At 41.5% G+C, this 13,833-nt stretch overlaps 1 protein-coding gene across 22 annotated transcripts in view; it reads right to left on the bottom strand.

Moving 5' to 3' along the window:
* Window positions 1–13,833, bottom strand: part of ATP2B2 (ATPase plasma membrane Ca2+ transporting 2) — a 375,734-nt gene that overhangs the window by 76,899 nt on the left and 285,002 nt on the right. For 14 of the 22 annotated variants that reach the window (XM_056501190.1, XM_056501187.1, XM_056501189.1 and 11 more), the window contains 4 exons: window positions 11,848–12,105; window positions 10,841–10,966; window positions 10,128–10,253; window positions 30–194 (listed from right to left, as the gene is read on the bottom strand). In XM_056501190.1, coding sequence (XP_056357165.1) covers window positions 30–194; window positions 10,128–10,253; window positions 10,841–10,966; window positions 11,848–12,105 — 675 coding nt within the window. Of the gene's footprint in view, window positions 1–29; window positions 195–1,706; window positions 1,749–7,272; window positions 7,369–8,953; window positions 8,987–10,127; window positions 10,254–10,840; window positions 10,967–11,847; window positions 12,106–13,833 lie in introns of all 22 variants that reach the window. The other 8 variants (XM_056501180.1, XM_056501192.1, XM_056501176.1 and 5 more) reach the window with 3 other exon arrangements.

The following is a 13,833-nucleotide window of genomic DNA, read 5'->3' as shown; positions in this document are numbered from 1 at the left end:
GTGAGGGGTTTGGTGGCACCCAGCCATACCTGCTTTGCCAATCTGCACTGCCAGCTTGGTCAGCTTCCCCTGCAGGACGGACTTCTCCTTCTTGTGCATGTTGGATTTCTTCTTGTCCTTGTCGTCGCCCTCGCCGCCTTCGGCGCTCTTGAGCGGCTGCATCTCCATGGCAGCAGCCCCGTCCTGCTGCTTGGCTGGCAATGCAGAGCACATGTCACTGCACTGCCCTCCTTTCCTGCTGCCCACACCTCTGAGCACAGCCAGCACCGTCTCTGCCACGCCACCCGAGCCCTGGGGACCCGGCACATCCCTCAGGATTTGGGGATTTGGGTTTATCCCTCGTTCTCTCCCACCCCACGACCCTCTGGGCCATACACATTTATGTCACTGAATGTCTTGCAGGTGGCTTGGCAGGTGACAGCACCAGCAGGATTCCCTGGAACAGCAGAGCTCAGCTGCTCTGGCAGGTCCGTATCTCTCTGGATTTTGGGGGGTCTCTTGGAATGCAGTGCCCCCCCCGTATTTCCAGTGCAAACATTTTGGAGGCAATGTGGCTGCACAGATGGTCCATGTGTCACCTCCCTTGGTGACCAGGACACCCCACTCTGCCACGGACTGTTCCAGAAAATCCCTGGGTTATAAAGTTCCCTCAGCATTCCGTGCTCGGGTCTGGCGGGGGTGGCATCACCATTCCCCCAGGAAACCACACACGGTTTCAGGGCTGATCCCCCCTTTCCTGACAGAATGCCAACAGAAGGAAACTTTATTTTCACGTGTTTCTGGCAGGCAATGACATTGCAGTGGATATATGTGCATGTGTCTGGTTTGCACCGAGCACAATAAATAAAATAGGATGAGGTGAAGCAGCTTTGCTTTTGTGAAGAGATTGTACAAGACTCTGCTTGTTTGACCTGGAAATCTAATTTATCTACCTAGCCTGAATGCTTATTATTTAACAGAATTTTATTTAGTACTTCTGTACCACGACCCACTGAGTTTCTCTATCCAGTTTCTGAGCCATCACCTTTGCAATGTTCAATATTATCTGAGAAGAGAAAATTATCCTTTCATTTGGTAGAACCCAAAGAACTCTTGATAGCTGTGTCTTATAATAAAAAGGGAACCATGACTTTGCTTCAGAGAAAGCAAAATATTGATTCCACTTTCTCCCTGACATTGTATATTAAATAAGACACTCCTATGACTTTCAGTCTTCCAGTTGTTTGTCCATAAAAGGCTTTTACAGTGCTAGATAACACCCTGGCTTTAAGGTTTCCTTTTTTTATTGCCTTGCCTTTTCCCTGCAAATGAAGAGATGTCCAGACAATGCCATCAGACACCAGAGATGATGAGACATAAAAACACTGGGCTGGAAAATCACTAACAGTACGTGGGATACACAACTTGCACAGGAAAAATTAATTCAAATGAGCTTTGTGAGATGAAAGCAACGTCTATAAATGGTTCATTTAAAACACTCCTCTCCTAAATCTCTGCAGCTCGTGGAGGTTAGGTTCTCCTTGCTGGGTGCTTGGTTGGGGTTGGTGTTTTTGGACATTTGGGGCTGTTTTGGACATTGTGCATGAGCAGTAGGGGCCAGTTTCACACACAGGCACAGACCACAGGCTCTCACTGCACTTTGGGACAGCACTGAACTACATGCTAACACCACAATCCACAACCTCCTGAACAGGAAAGAGCATTACCTTTGTTCTGGTTGTTCTCCATATTCCCATCCTGCATCTTGCCTAAACGATGAAAAATTCCAACAGACAACAGACAGTAAACAACCTTCAGCCGAGACAGAACACGAAAATGGGATTTTGTGTCAATGGGAGACAACAGCCACGAGCACACACGGGCACCTGGGCACCTCCCCTGCACTACAGAGGCACCAGGGGCACATCCAAGGAATTCCAGCCCAGCTCAGGGCTAATTATCAGCACGGAATCTGCATAAAGGCAGAGGGGGAAACTAATCTGGTGGGAAGATGAATTGGAATAATATCCCTGAGCTGATGTTTCAGAGGGCTGGGACTTAAAAAATCTGACATGCACCATTATAGAGTGTGATTTTCTTCATGTATTCCAGAATTAAATTAATCATGTTACTGAGAAAAAATAGATTCCAGAATTAAATTAATCACGTTATTAAATTGAGAAAAAAATAGAAGCAATAGTGTAAATAAATATAAATAAATAAATAAAATGTACTTCAGATTTTTAAATTATGTCTTCCTCACTTGGTTGTACTTATTAGCAAATTTCTTTTGGAAATGGAAGCACCAGGTGACCTAAATTCAGATTTATCCTGAACACAAATTTACCAAGTTCCTCTTTCATTTCCAGCTTGACATTTTACCCAGAAACAGTTTTACCACAGCAAAGTCCTTATTCCTTTGTGGATTTTTTTTTAACTGAAAATGTCATTTGACAGTGTGAACAGAAAATGGCAAAATGGACAAATCACATAGAAAACTTTAGTATCCAGAATAACAATTAAATATTTTCAAATGTATACAAAATTTCTTGATGGGATCCCTTATGAAACTTTCACAGTAATTATATGAATTTATGGCAAAGACTACAGCAAATATTATTTCAGAATGGATGACAGTGTCTTTTGGTAGTTATGTAAAATGCACAATAAAAAATGATGTTAAGGAAAATTAAGTTTAAACACCATTACAGGATTGTTGAAACACTCTAATAAGAAATATAATCAGAATTTATTCTAAAATGTGCCAGCAGGTACATCTTGTTCTTCTGACTGCTATGTGGGTTCATTTTTCCACTCTGCTGTGAATAAATAATAACAAAATGGAAAAGCTAAGATTCATGTTGGTCTTTGCACTAAGTGGGAGAGCAAAAGTGACCAACTCAGTCCTGCATTTGTCAAAAACAGATCCCAGTGTCACACTGGGAAATTCCAAAGCCCAGGAGCAGATCCAGGGAAAGGACATCTCGTGACCTGAAATCATCTCAGAGCTCCCTGACCATTAGCTGCTTCTCTCTGTTTCCAATTCTATTCCCACCCTGGCAATAACAGCACTTTAAAAAATTCAGAATCCACCTTCCAGAGCTTTACTCTTTGCACAAGAGATGAATCCATGAACCTGAGCAAAACCAAGCTCGTTTTCCCAGTGAAATTCCCTAGAAAACCTTTGCCTGTGGGGCAGAGCTGGACTCAGTACCTGCCTGGTGGGTGTTTTTCTTAGAAGGGCTTTTAATAAAGTTACTGGAAGACATAAAATATCTCTGGAGATTTGGATTTCTGGCTGGAGCATAAAGCCTTCCCTAAGAACTGGAAGGCATTAATTTAGAGCAGGCAGTCTGCTCCATTTCCTGCTCTAGAGATCCTTCTGCATTTCCAAACCTTGGATGGCAAAAAATTGAATATTCAACTTTCAAAAGTACAAAAAAATCACCAACAAAACGTGGCTAGCCCAACTGGCAAACACATCACAGAGATTCTTTTTCTTTGTAAATTAAAGTATATACATTCAGGACATATATTTGCTATTTAATAGCATTATTATCATAATAAATTACACTAACAATTGACTGGCTACCTGAAAACAGCAGTACACAAAACAAACAATCATTAACAGCAGTTTAAACTCAGGTATTAGAAAAATACATTCTTAATATTCCTAATCTACTGCATTCAGGTTATTGAGTGGGGGAAGTCATCACAGGGAGTTAGAGTTCAGTTATTTAGACAGAGTAACAGAGAAAAGGTAATTTGGGTAATCAAGATAAAGAAAAGGAAGCTGTAAACTATTTATATCCTCCTGTGCCAAATAATTTTAAGGCTGCACTTTTCTATAAAATATGAACAAGGAAATGAAGGCAGAAAAAAGGTGATAGAATCACCACTGCTGAGAGATCCTTCCTCCTTCCAGGTAACAAATGCTGCCCCATCCTTTGCTCCTCTGCATTGTTTAGGAGCATCAAAATGATGAGTATTTATTAAGATTTTGCTGGCATAATGTGAAAAAAATTGATTTAAATTTTTTTTTTTCATAGTTCTGAAAATGTTTTTTTCTGTTTGGAATAATAAATAAAATAAATGTTGTTCGGGCTGGAGAAATCTGTCTGAGTTTTTTATCACTTTTCTAAGCAAGGATGAAAAATCAGAAATTTGAGAATAGCATTTCTAACACCACCTGCATTCTGCAGTTGATCAGAAAGTTCTGAATTTTAATATAAATATTTTTCACATGCCTTTTCCTCACAACAATTCCTATATTTTTGAAAGGACTCGTGGCACCTTTACTGACTAAATTCTCACTATAAAAGCCATGGACTTGACCAAATAAAATTCCCAAGAAAAGCCTCCCCTTTTCCTGCTGCAGCCCTTGAGGAAGAGCAAATGACATATAAATAATAAAGTCCTAGTACTATTTTGGAAATTATTTCTAAATTGGAAGAAGTGCTTGGAATCAGCCAAAGAAAATAATGGAATTGTGTTCTAAGTGCTGAGAGGGAACCATTCTGTTAAACAGGAAGTTTTAGATAATTATTCTATGCATTGATTAAGAAACTTCAGAAACATATTAAAATGTAAATTTAAAAATGTATTAAAATATAAAATTATTATTTTTTTTAAAGTTCAAACTGCAAATTGCTTTGCAGGAGCTGAAGTAGCTCAGTGCCTACACTGGGATTAGATGTAGATGTAAAACATTCCAGCAGAGATTTCTCTGAGTCTGGGAAGACATCTCTGTAACTTTTCTATATTTTCTGAGCACACATTTTAGTAGCAAATTCTCTAGGCTACAAATGCCAAAAAAACCCAACAACCCACCCTGGAAATCCTGATTTAGGAAGGTGGCAGTGCTCTACTGGAAGGAAATCAAATTTGGGGTAATTTGAGCTACTAGAAGGAAATCAAATTTGGGGTAAACAAGCTGTAAACAGTGATTGCTGCTTCCCTGTTTTTCATTTTTTAAAATTACCTTTACTAAATATAATACTTTGGAATGAGATGAATTTTGCTGAATTTTTCTGCAAAATTGTCTGCTCTGTTTATGGCCTTAACTTGCAACCTTTCAAAAACTGAACCTATTGTCCATAGTTCTGACAATGAGGTCAGCAACAATTCTCTATCTTGATCTCAACTCCTAAAATTCAACAGAATTTATAAGAGTTCCTTTGGCACAGCACATAATACACAGGCTGGGTCACAAAGTAAATGAATTTATCACTACAGACTCACTGGCTTAAAACAAGCTCTTTCTTTTGTGTCAATTGTGTATTGACAATTAAGAATAAAAATATTTTATCTGAAATGTAATTGGTTGATTTTCAAGCAACAACATTTCCTGAGCTTGCTACCTATATAGCATATATAGTTCAAGTATATAATTTTTTTTTTTTATTTTTAAGGTATTTTCTACACAAAGGTATTAGGCTTCAGGTAAAATTCTTGTTCCTCGTCACAGCTCAGGAAGAATTTGCAGAGTTTAACAAAATAATAATAATTTCATCCTGACTAAAGCAGTATGTAGATGAGTTTGGGCTCTTTGCTTTGTAATTTATCCTCTCCTTCCTCTCTGCTCTCCAAACCATATCTACATTTTAAGTGTTTAACTTAATGAGAAGTTAGCAGAAATCTGGCATTGGCCATTTCCCAGCTAACTGCAGAGCACTCAGACCTGGCTCTGCCTGTCTGAGCTCTCCTCTGAGCAGCTGAATTGTGCAAACCTGTCCTGCCCACCTGGAGCAGAATTACTGAACAGCCTGGTCTCAGAGGGGCTAAAATCCAAAATATCCCCAAATGCACCAAAAATTCACTCCAGGCTGCTCAGCCCTGAGTTTGTATCTCTGAGCTCCAGGGTAAACATGGACACTAACTCTGCTCCTGGCTGGAGAGAGGATGATGGAAAATCACATCCCTAATTCCGACACTGATCTAATATCCCCTGGAAGTCAATTTCCTCATTAAGCCAAGCCCAGCAGGGACTGAGCAGAGCCCAGGCTGGAGCAGCAGAGGGGCTGCACTGCTCCCATCCCTCCTCTGCAGGATGCTCAGGTCCAGGGGAGTTTGTCTGGTTTACACTCACCAGAGTGCAATTTTCACAGAATCACAGGATGGCTTGAGTTGGAACAAACCTTGAAGCCCCAGTGCCATGGACAGGACCAAGGCTGCTCCAAATCCCAAATCCAACCTGGCCTTGGGCATTTCCAGGGGCAGCCACAGCTGCTGTGTGCCAGCACCCTCACAGTAATGCAGAATAAAACACTGATCACTCATCCCCTGGTTCTTGGTCTCTGAGGAATCTGGAACCAGGATGATGGAGGTCCCTGCCATGCAAGGAGATGCAGGGATTGTAAATCCTAGTTTTCCAGAATGGGTTTTAAATCTGCTTATATGTTTCTTTTAAATGATTTGAAAATAGGCTTAAATATTTCCTGTGTCATTGCTTTAAATAAGCTCCTACAGCAGTAAATCCTGGCCCTCGTTTAGCAGCTGATATCGCTGTCAGAAACTCTCATTTCACATGTGAAATGCAACCTGCATGGAAAAAAAAAATCTTCTTTCACCAACATGATGAAAAGTAGAATGACTACTCTGTATTTTTGGCACTGCACAAGAGGGAAAGGTTGCTTGGTAAATAAAGGCTCATGTATCTGATTAGCAGCAAAATGCAGCTGATGCCTACACTAATATTGACCTATTCAATCCAATTTAGCACTGGAATTTGGCTGTTAGGGGAGGCACTGAATGTCTGTGTGCTGGTAGCAGGGTCAGGGGCTGTACTGGGACACAGCCAGAACTGGCTTGGGGTTAATTCACACAGGGCAGGGTGAAAACTCCTCAGCTCCCCCTGAAACAGATGCTGAGAGCAGCAGAAGTTGTTCCTAACACAGAGTTGGTAGAAATGGAGGCAGATCCCTCTCTCAGAGCTGCGTGAGGAAGCGTGAGGGTGGAAAAGAGGAGAAGCAGAGAGAATCCCTGTCTCATGGTGCTCCTCTCCACACCCAGCCTGAACAGTGCAACTTCTCAATAAAACTTTGGGCGAATCTACCCCGAATTTCTGAAAGTGGCCTGGCTTATCAGCTCCTCTAAGTGCACTTCTGGTGGCACACAGACCAGGAATTCCGTGGGAACAGAGCTGCAGCATCGCCGAGCTCTGCAGAGCACGTGGAGCAGGATCTCTCAGAGTGCATCACACACACACCATCTGTGTGGGACAAGGGGAGAAGGGGTTTGACACAGCCAGGAGAGAAATCCATCAAATCAGACAAGCTGGGGGCAGTGACGTACCATTGACTAAGCTGGCATTTGCATTATCAGTGGCATTTGCACCTGCTGCACCATCTGTGGCTGGAGGAGGGTGGGAGGAGGGATGGGAAGAATCTACTGAGCAATAATGGATAAAAAAAAAAAAAAAATAACAGAAATAAGAAACAAACACAAAAAAAAAAGCACGGAAACCAAACAACAAATAATGAATAAATAATAACAGCAATGTGAAGGAATGCATGTGATGGAGCAAAAAGCCTTCGTGGCTTTCTTTGCTCCCCAAATCAAAGAGTTTAAAATTGATTAACACAAATTTCCAAAGCAATGTGGCATTGGGAAGGTGTCACAAAGCTGAAAACTCAAATAACAACAACAATAATAATAATAAATAAATATGAAACATGTTTAGCAAAGTTGAAGGAGTTGGTGAGACCTGATTGTGCACACCCCTGTGTTTATTGCTTTAATCCTTTTTAGTCTTTCTTTTGTACTTTAATGTAATTTGTGCATTTTTAAAGTGGTTGAAATATTTCCTTTGGAGTTAATTTGCACAGTGCACGGGTGGCTTCAAAATTTGCATTTAAAAATGCATTATATCTGTATCTGTTAAACAAGAATTTTTAGGTAATTCTTCTATGCATTCAATAAGAAACTTCATGAACATATTAAAATGTAAATTTTAAAATGTATTAAAATATAAAATTAATATTTTTTTAAAGTTCAAACTGCAAATTTACTTCTACACAGTAAAATGGTAAAAACATATTATTCAAACATATTTTATGTTGTAAATAATGTGATTTATCATCACTGATGCATCCCAGTCTAACAGGGCTCAATCCATGTCCTGCCATCAATGCACATTGAGCTGAGTAGAAATATGGGATTTTCCTACATTTTATGTGGAAAATGCAAATATAATCCTGAGGAGAGTAATGGGTTGTTTTAAACCCAGATAATGGACATCACACATTTCCTGTGATTTGTGGTGACATGAAAGAAGAACCAGAAAAGAAAACCCTCTTCTTCTTTTCAGCAATTATCCACATATTAGAGAAAACTGGACAAGAAATCTTTCCTAACAGGAAGGTGAAAAGCTTGAAGAAGGTTTTATCATTTTACTATGTTTTTTATAGTAATAGATAGGATTTATTTTGTTTTGTTTCTGGTGGTTGATTGCTCACAATAGAACCAAGTCCTCCCATGAATCCTGACTGGGGCTCTCCTACAGGGATTATTCCCTGCTGCACTGGGTTGGTACTGCAGAAGAATGGGCTGATTTTATTTACAAATGGCAAATTGGGAGAAGAAAATAAACAGCTCCCAGGATTTAAAAACACACCCTGTGCAACTGTGCTCAGGAAAATTTCAATTGCAAATTTGATTACTGTTGGTGGCAATGACTTAAACTGTTGTGGTGACTCGTGCCTGTTCTTTATTCCATTTGGATCCCCACCCCAACCAGCACAGCATGAGTGCTAACTGCAAATCAAGTATTCCACCTTAAATACTTTGCAATTTGCTTCTGGAGAACAGCTGATCAACACCAACAATGCCTGCACACCAAAGGATTTGGCACCAGCAACCCTGCTGATTTGAAATCATTCTTTAATTTCAGCTCCAGTTTGATTCAAAGGTGATTATTTCAATCAGCAGCTCCCCCCTGATTTGTACATTGGGTGGGGTACAATTCTTACTCTACCTGGAAGCTTCTGTTCCTCCTCCTGTTTCACACCTGCATGATGATTTTTAAAGTGTTAATGAAAATAAAAGCACACACCCACACAGACTGGAAGGGGCAGGGTTTCTGGGAACTGCAGGTTTATGCACCAGAGGTTTTAGTTTGAGTTGGTGCCTCCATCTGCCACCAGCTCTACCCAGCACAAAGCTGCCTGCAGCATCAGAAAATGTGGAGGAATTCTCTGTATTATGGATTTTTATATTATAGCTTTTTTCTACAGAGCCATATTCAATTAAATTCTGTGTCTGCATCCTAATTCTTTCAGTAAAGCTTTAACTGCTTTTTTTATTATTCATAGTGAAAATCACTAGGAAGAGCAGAAATGTCTGAAAAAACTGCATTAATTGGCCCTTAATTGTGTCTGAAAGACAAATATTCTCAGGACAGACTTGGAAGGAAATTGTGGAAGCAGAACAATTTACATGACAGTGTGAAGCAAAACTGGAAAGGACAGACATTAAACCATGTTTCTGCTTAGTGTGCAGCCCATAAATTAGCAAATGCTTATGACATCACACTGTAATAAGGTGAAAAGTCTAAAGAGGCTTCTTGATTTCATTAACTGATACAGGACATGAAAGTAAAACTGTCTGCTAACATTTACTGCTACATTCTTGGCTTGTACTATTCTTAGCTCAACCTTTACACCTGAAGAAATTAAAATGCCTCTCAAGTCACTCACTGACATTAAACAACAGGGCTAGCAAAGAGCCACAGCTTATCTTTATTTCAGTCCTGGAGCTCCAAGACAGATGCTAATTCCGTGGCCAAGGGTTTTTTTTTTTTTTTCCTGGGGAAAAAAGAATAAATTGGCAGAAAAGCACAAAATCTTAGCAAACTGTAGGTGAGCATGGATTCATGTAGAGAAGCCACAGCACCTGCATTTCAGTATGGGCTGGATGGGAGCCTGCAATCCCACACTGGAAAAACATCTTGTTATCCAATGGATTTATTGGCTAACAGCTTCTGCTGTTTTTCTGTGTGACATGTGATGATAAAAATGTGTCATTAAAAAAAATAAAATAAAAAAAAAAGGCAGTGTGAAAAATCACGTTTATTTGTCGAGATGGAGGAGAGCTCTGGCTGCACAAAGCACAGGAGCTTCCTTTGGAGAGCCTGATGTTGGGAGATTTACCTTTCTTGTCTTTCTTCTCCTCCTCTTCTCCCCCAGCTCCCAGCAGAGTGAAGATGATGCCAGTCTGAGAATTCACCCCCACAGCAGTCACCAGCATCCTCCCAGAGCCTTCCATGACATGGGTGCCTGAAAAGGGTACACAGAGATAAAATAAAGGCAAAACATGATGCAAGGCTTTTCTGACAAAAAAAAAAAAAAAAAGTCTATTTTGTCAGCCTTCTTTTTTTTTCTCTCTCTCAGAGAGAGATTTATTATGCTTTATAAACCTATATTGAGAGGGATGTTACCACATCACCAAAACAAGCCCTGCTGTGTATTGTTCTCAAGCAATAATTAATGCTTAAGCACAAACCTCAGGCTGCACATCCATCACCATCAGATTCTTTCTTTAAAGGAAATACTGTCACTAAGTTTATTTTTTTGCTAGAAAACTATTTCATCACAACATCACAAGTACAAAAATTAGGTCAGCCACCCCAAAAATAAATTCCATTCAAACCTAAGGATCAGAAAATATTTTAAAAGCCAGCAGAGACTTGGTTGGTTCGGTCAGAAGAGAAAAGCTCCGAAACCTTCCTCAGAAACTGATCAGAGCCTCCTTTAAGATGCACCACTATTACCAAACACACTTTAATTAAGACATTAATTACAGCAGGATGCTGTTTGTGTCCAGCTGGGCTCTGCACACCTGGAGGGGCTGGGGCAGGTTTTACCTGACAGCAGCATCGGGTCCTTGTCCACCGACTTGCGGACCTGGTCGGACTCCCCAGTCAAAGAGCTCTCATCGATTTTGAGATCATTTCCTTGGATAAATATCCCATCAGCAGGCAGAAGGTCACCTGTGGGCAGAGCAGGGATAACACCATGAGCTTGTGTTTGTAAGTGCATGGTGGGTTTTGTGAGGAATTCACAATTGGTTGCATTAAAAGGTGAAGTGAAAGCAGAAGGGAAGGAATCACAGATTCTGCAGTCCTGCAAGGAACAGCCTTTCATTGCAAACATCTTCTGCTCAGTGCTACCCCAGAGCCCAGATGTGTCCCATTTAACACACAGTGGACATCCCCACGGTGGGGCTTTGGCAGGGAAGGGCTCTCCACATCACCTGAAGGTTTCTCCATCAGACTTCACAGGAATTAACAGCAGCTAATTAACAGCTGAGCTGCCCTTTCCCCTTCCCCCCTCAGGCAGCCCTTAGGTAAGTCCAGGAGAAATGTGCTGGTTGATGGAAGAGGGTATTGCTGGAATTAACAGCTCACTCCACAGGACAGAGTTCCTGCAGGAGTCCTCCACTCCACTGCAGCACGGGGCTTTCCCTATGCCATGGAATTATCATTCCTGATCATTATCACCTGATCTGTGGGGTCAGTCTGGATCTGAAGCAACCAGTGAGGCAATCACAGAGGCCCAATTCCTTTCTTCACAACATTTAAAAATACCTCCTCTTATCCCTGACTGGACAGAAATAAAAAGAAATAAATCTGAACAACGTGATCTTCAATGATAGGGAGTACTTTTGTGAACAGCTCTGGTCCTGGTGACTAAAGGATGTTCACACCAATTAAACTGATTTCCTGGTGCAGTTTTCCAGCAGGTTATTGGGCTCTCCCCTTGAGTGTCACCTCACCATGGCAGTTCTGACCCTGACATCACACAGATCTGACACAACCCTCCATCCCCACGCTGCTGGGAAGGGCCAGCGGCTCCGGAGGGGTGCACTCACCATATTTCACCTGAGCGATGTCCCCCACCACGATCTCGGCCACGGGGATCTGGATGACCTGCCCGCCCCGCACCACGGTGAACTTCTGCTCCTGCTCGATGCGGCTCTGCAGCCCCCGGAACTGCTTCTCCTTGCTCCAGTCGTTGAAGGCAGTGACCAGCACGACGCAGATGACAGACAGGAGGATGGCAGCGCCCTCGATCCAGCCGGCTTCGGCCTCCCCCTCATCCTCGGCTCCCCCCGTGGCAGTGCCGCACCCTGCAGGGACGGCAAAAGAAAGGGAATTCTCTGTGATGTGATGTGGATGATGCCAAGAGCATCCACAGTCTGAGTTTTCCTGAGCTACTCAAAGGAAAGCAGAAGGGAAGGAATTAACAACCAAGTTTAGCAGCTGCTGCTGAGGACAGAAGTGTGGGATGTTTTGGTAAAAGCATGTTTACAAGGTGCTGCCTTCCTTGGACCAAAGAGATAATTCTATCCTTGGTTCTGCAAGCCAGTCTGTAAAAATGTGATTACTCCTGCAATAAATGGCTTCTTCTGCTTTCTGGATGGAGCCTGTATTTGTCACTGCAACAAGACAAGGTGAGCAATGGAGCTGCTTTGCCAAGCACGGCCTGCTCGTGAAACGTGGCAGAGTGGAGGAGAAGGACGAGTCAAGAGGTCTGTGGAAAAGAGAAAGGAAATAAATGGACAGAAATCTTAGTGCTTTTAATTTTTCTGCTGAGCAGCCCATCCTTGGTGAGCCCAGACTAAACAAATGGAAGGAGAAAGCACCAATTCTGTTATGTGATAGAGGAGTCAGAGCTTCTCCTGAGCCACCAAAACCTGCAGGACAAGAACAAGAATAATACTGGAAGTGGCAGGAAGGACTAAAAACAACGAATGGCATTAATCAGTGCAAAGCAATGGCATTAAATTAACATTAGCACCCTGCCAGATTAAATGAAACAATTTTAACACAGTTTTTTAAAACAATTTTCAACACAATTTCTAAATGTTCTCGACTAAACACACTTAGAGGGAACATTGTTTAAAAACTACTGGGGTAAACTGAGTTTATCAGCATTTCAATTTGATAATGAATGCATTAAGGAACACTGAGTAAAAACAATTCCCTGATATTAATTCATCTCTCTTCCCTACAGAGAAACAGAGTGGGATGCTTCTAGAACTGCAAGTACAAGAATTATTCCTGCCACAAGCAAAACAAGTATTAAGAGAATCGCTCTATTCTGAGCTGTTAATTCTGAATTACTTTATGTACATCTGCTAATTACTTATTTCAAAGTTGGATGCAATTAAAATTTAAATAGACTTCCTAGGTAATATTCACCAAAGCAAAGTGACATACTTCTCCTTTTCACTGAAGGAGCACCTGGGAGAAATACTGGGAGAAATAACAATGGAGAGAAATCCCAGCTGATGGGAGAGCAGAGCTCAGCCTGGCCAGGGAACAATTTTCTCCATTTCCCATGAGAATGGGCCCAGGCAGGAATTTGGCATCACTTCTCCACCTTACCCAGGTACCAGGGGGTCACAACTTCACTTCCACCTCTGAGTGAAGTTTTATTTTGTTTTATTCATCACCTGTCACTAGAGGGAATTAACAACCAATGTGATTCCTATTTTTAAATTCCAAACAGGAGCATCATAATCCATTAACCAGCTGAGTGATTACTCTTGCATGTGAACAATAACAAAACTACCAGAAGTCAAAGGAAGAAAGATGAACCTGAATGGCCACTAAGAGAGGAAGGGAATTAAAAGAAATGGAGTTTTTAGCCAAGTTCTCTGTAGTTTTCACTGAGATTTCAAAGGCTGCTCTCAGGGCAGGGATGTCCTTCCATTGCTGGCCCACCTGAACCTTCAGCACAAGAACTTCACTCAAACAAAAAATTAAGTAAGTTTTTTAAATTCAGATCCTTCAGCTGCTCATCACCAGCCACAAATGCAGCTCAGAAACCAACCCTGCAACTTCCTCCTGCA

This window comes from Oenanthe melanoleuca, chromosome 12, assembly GCF_029582105.1.
Source record: "Oenanthe melanoleuca isolate GR-GAL-2019-014 chromosome 12, OMel1.0, whole genome shotgun sequence".
Taxonomy (NCBI): Eukaryota; Metazoa; Chordata; class Aves; order Passeriformes; family Muscicapidae; genus Oenanthe; species Oenanthe melanoleuca.
Note: the sequence above shows the minus strand (reverse complement) of the source record. Positions and strands in the feature narration are given on the sequence as shown.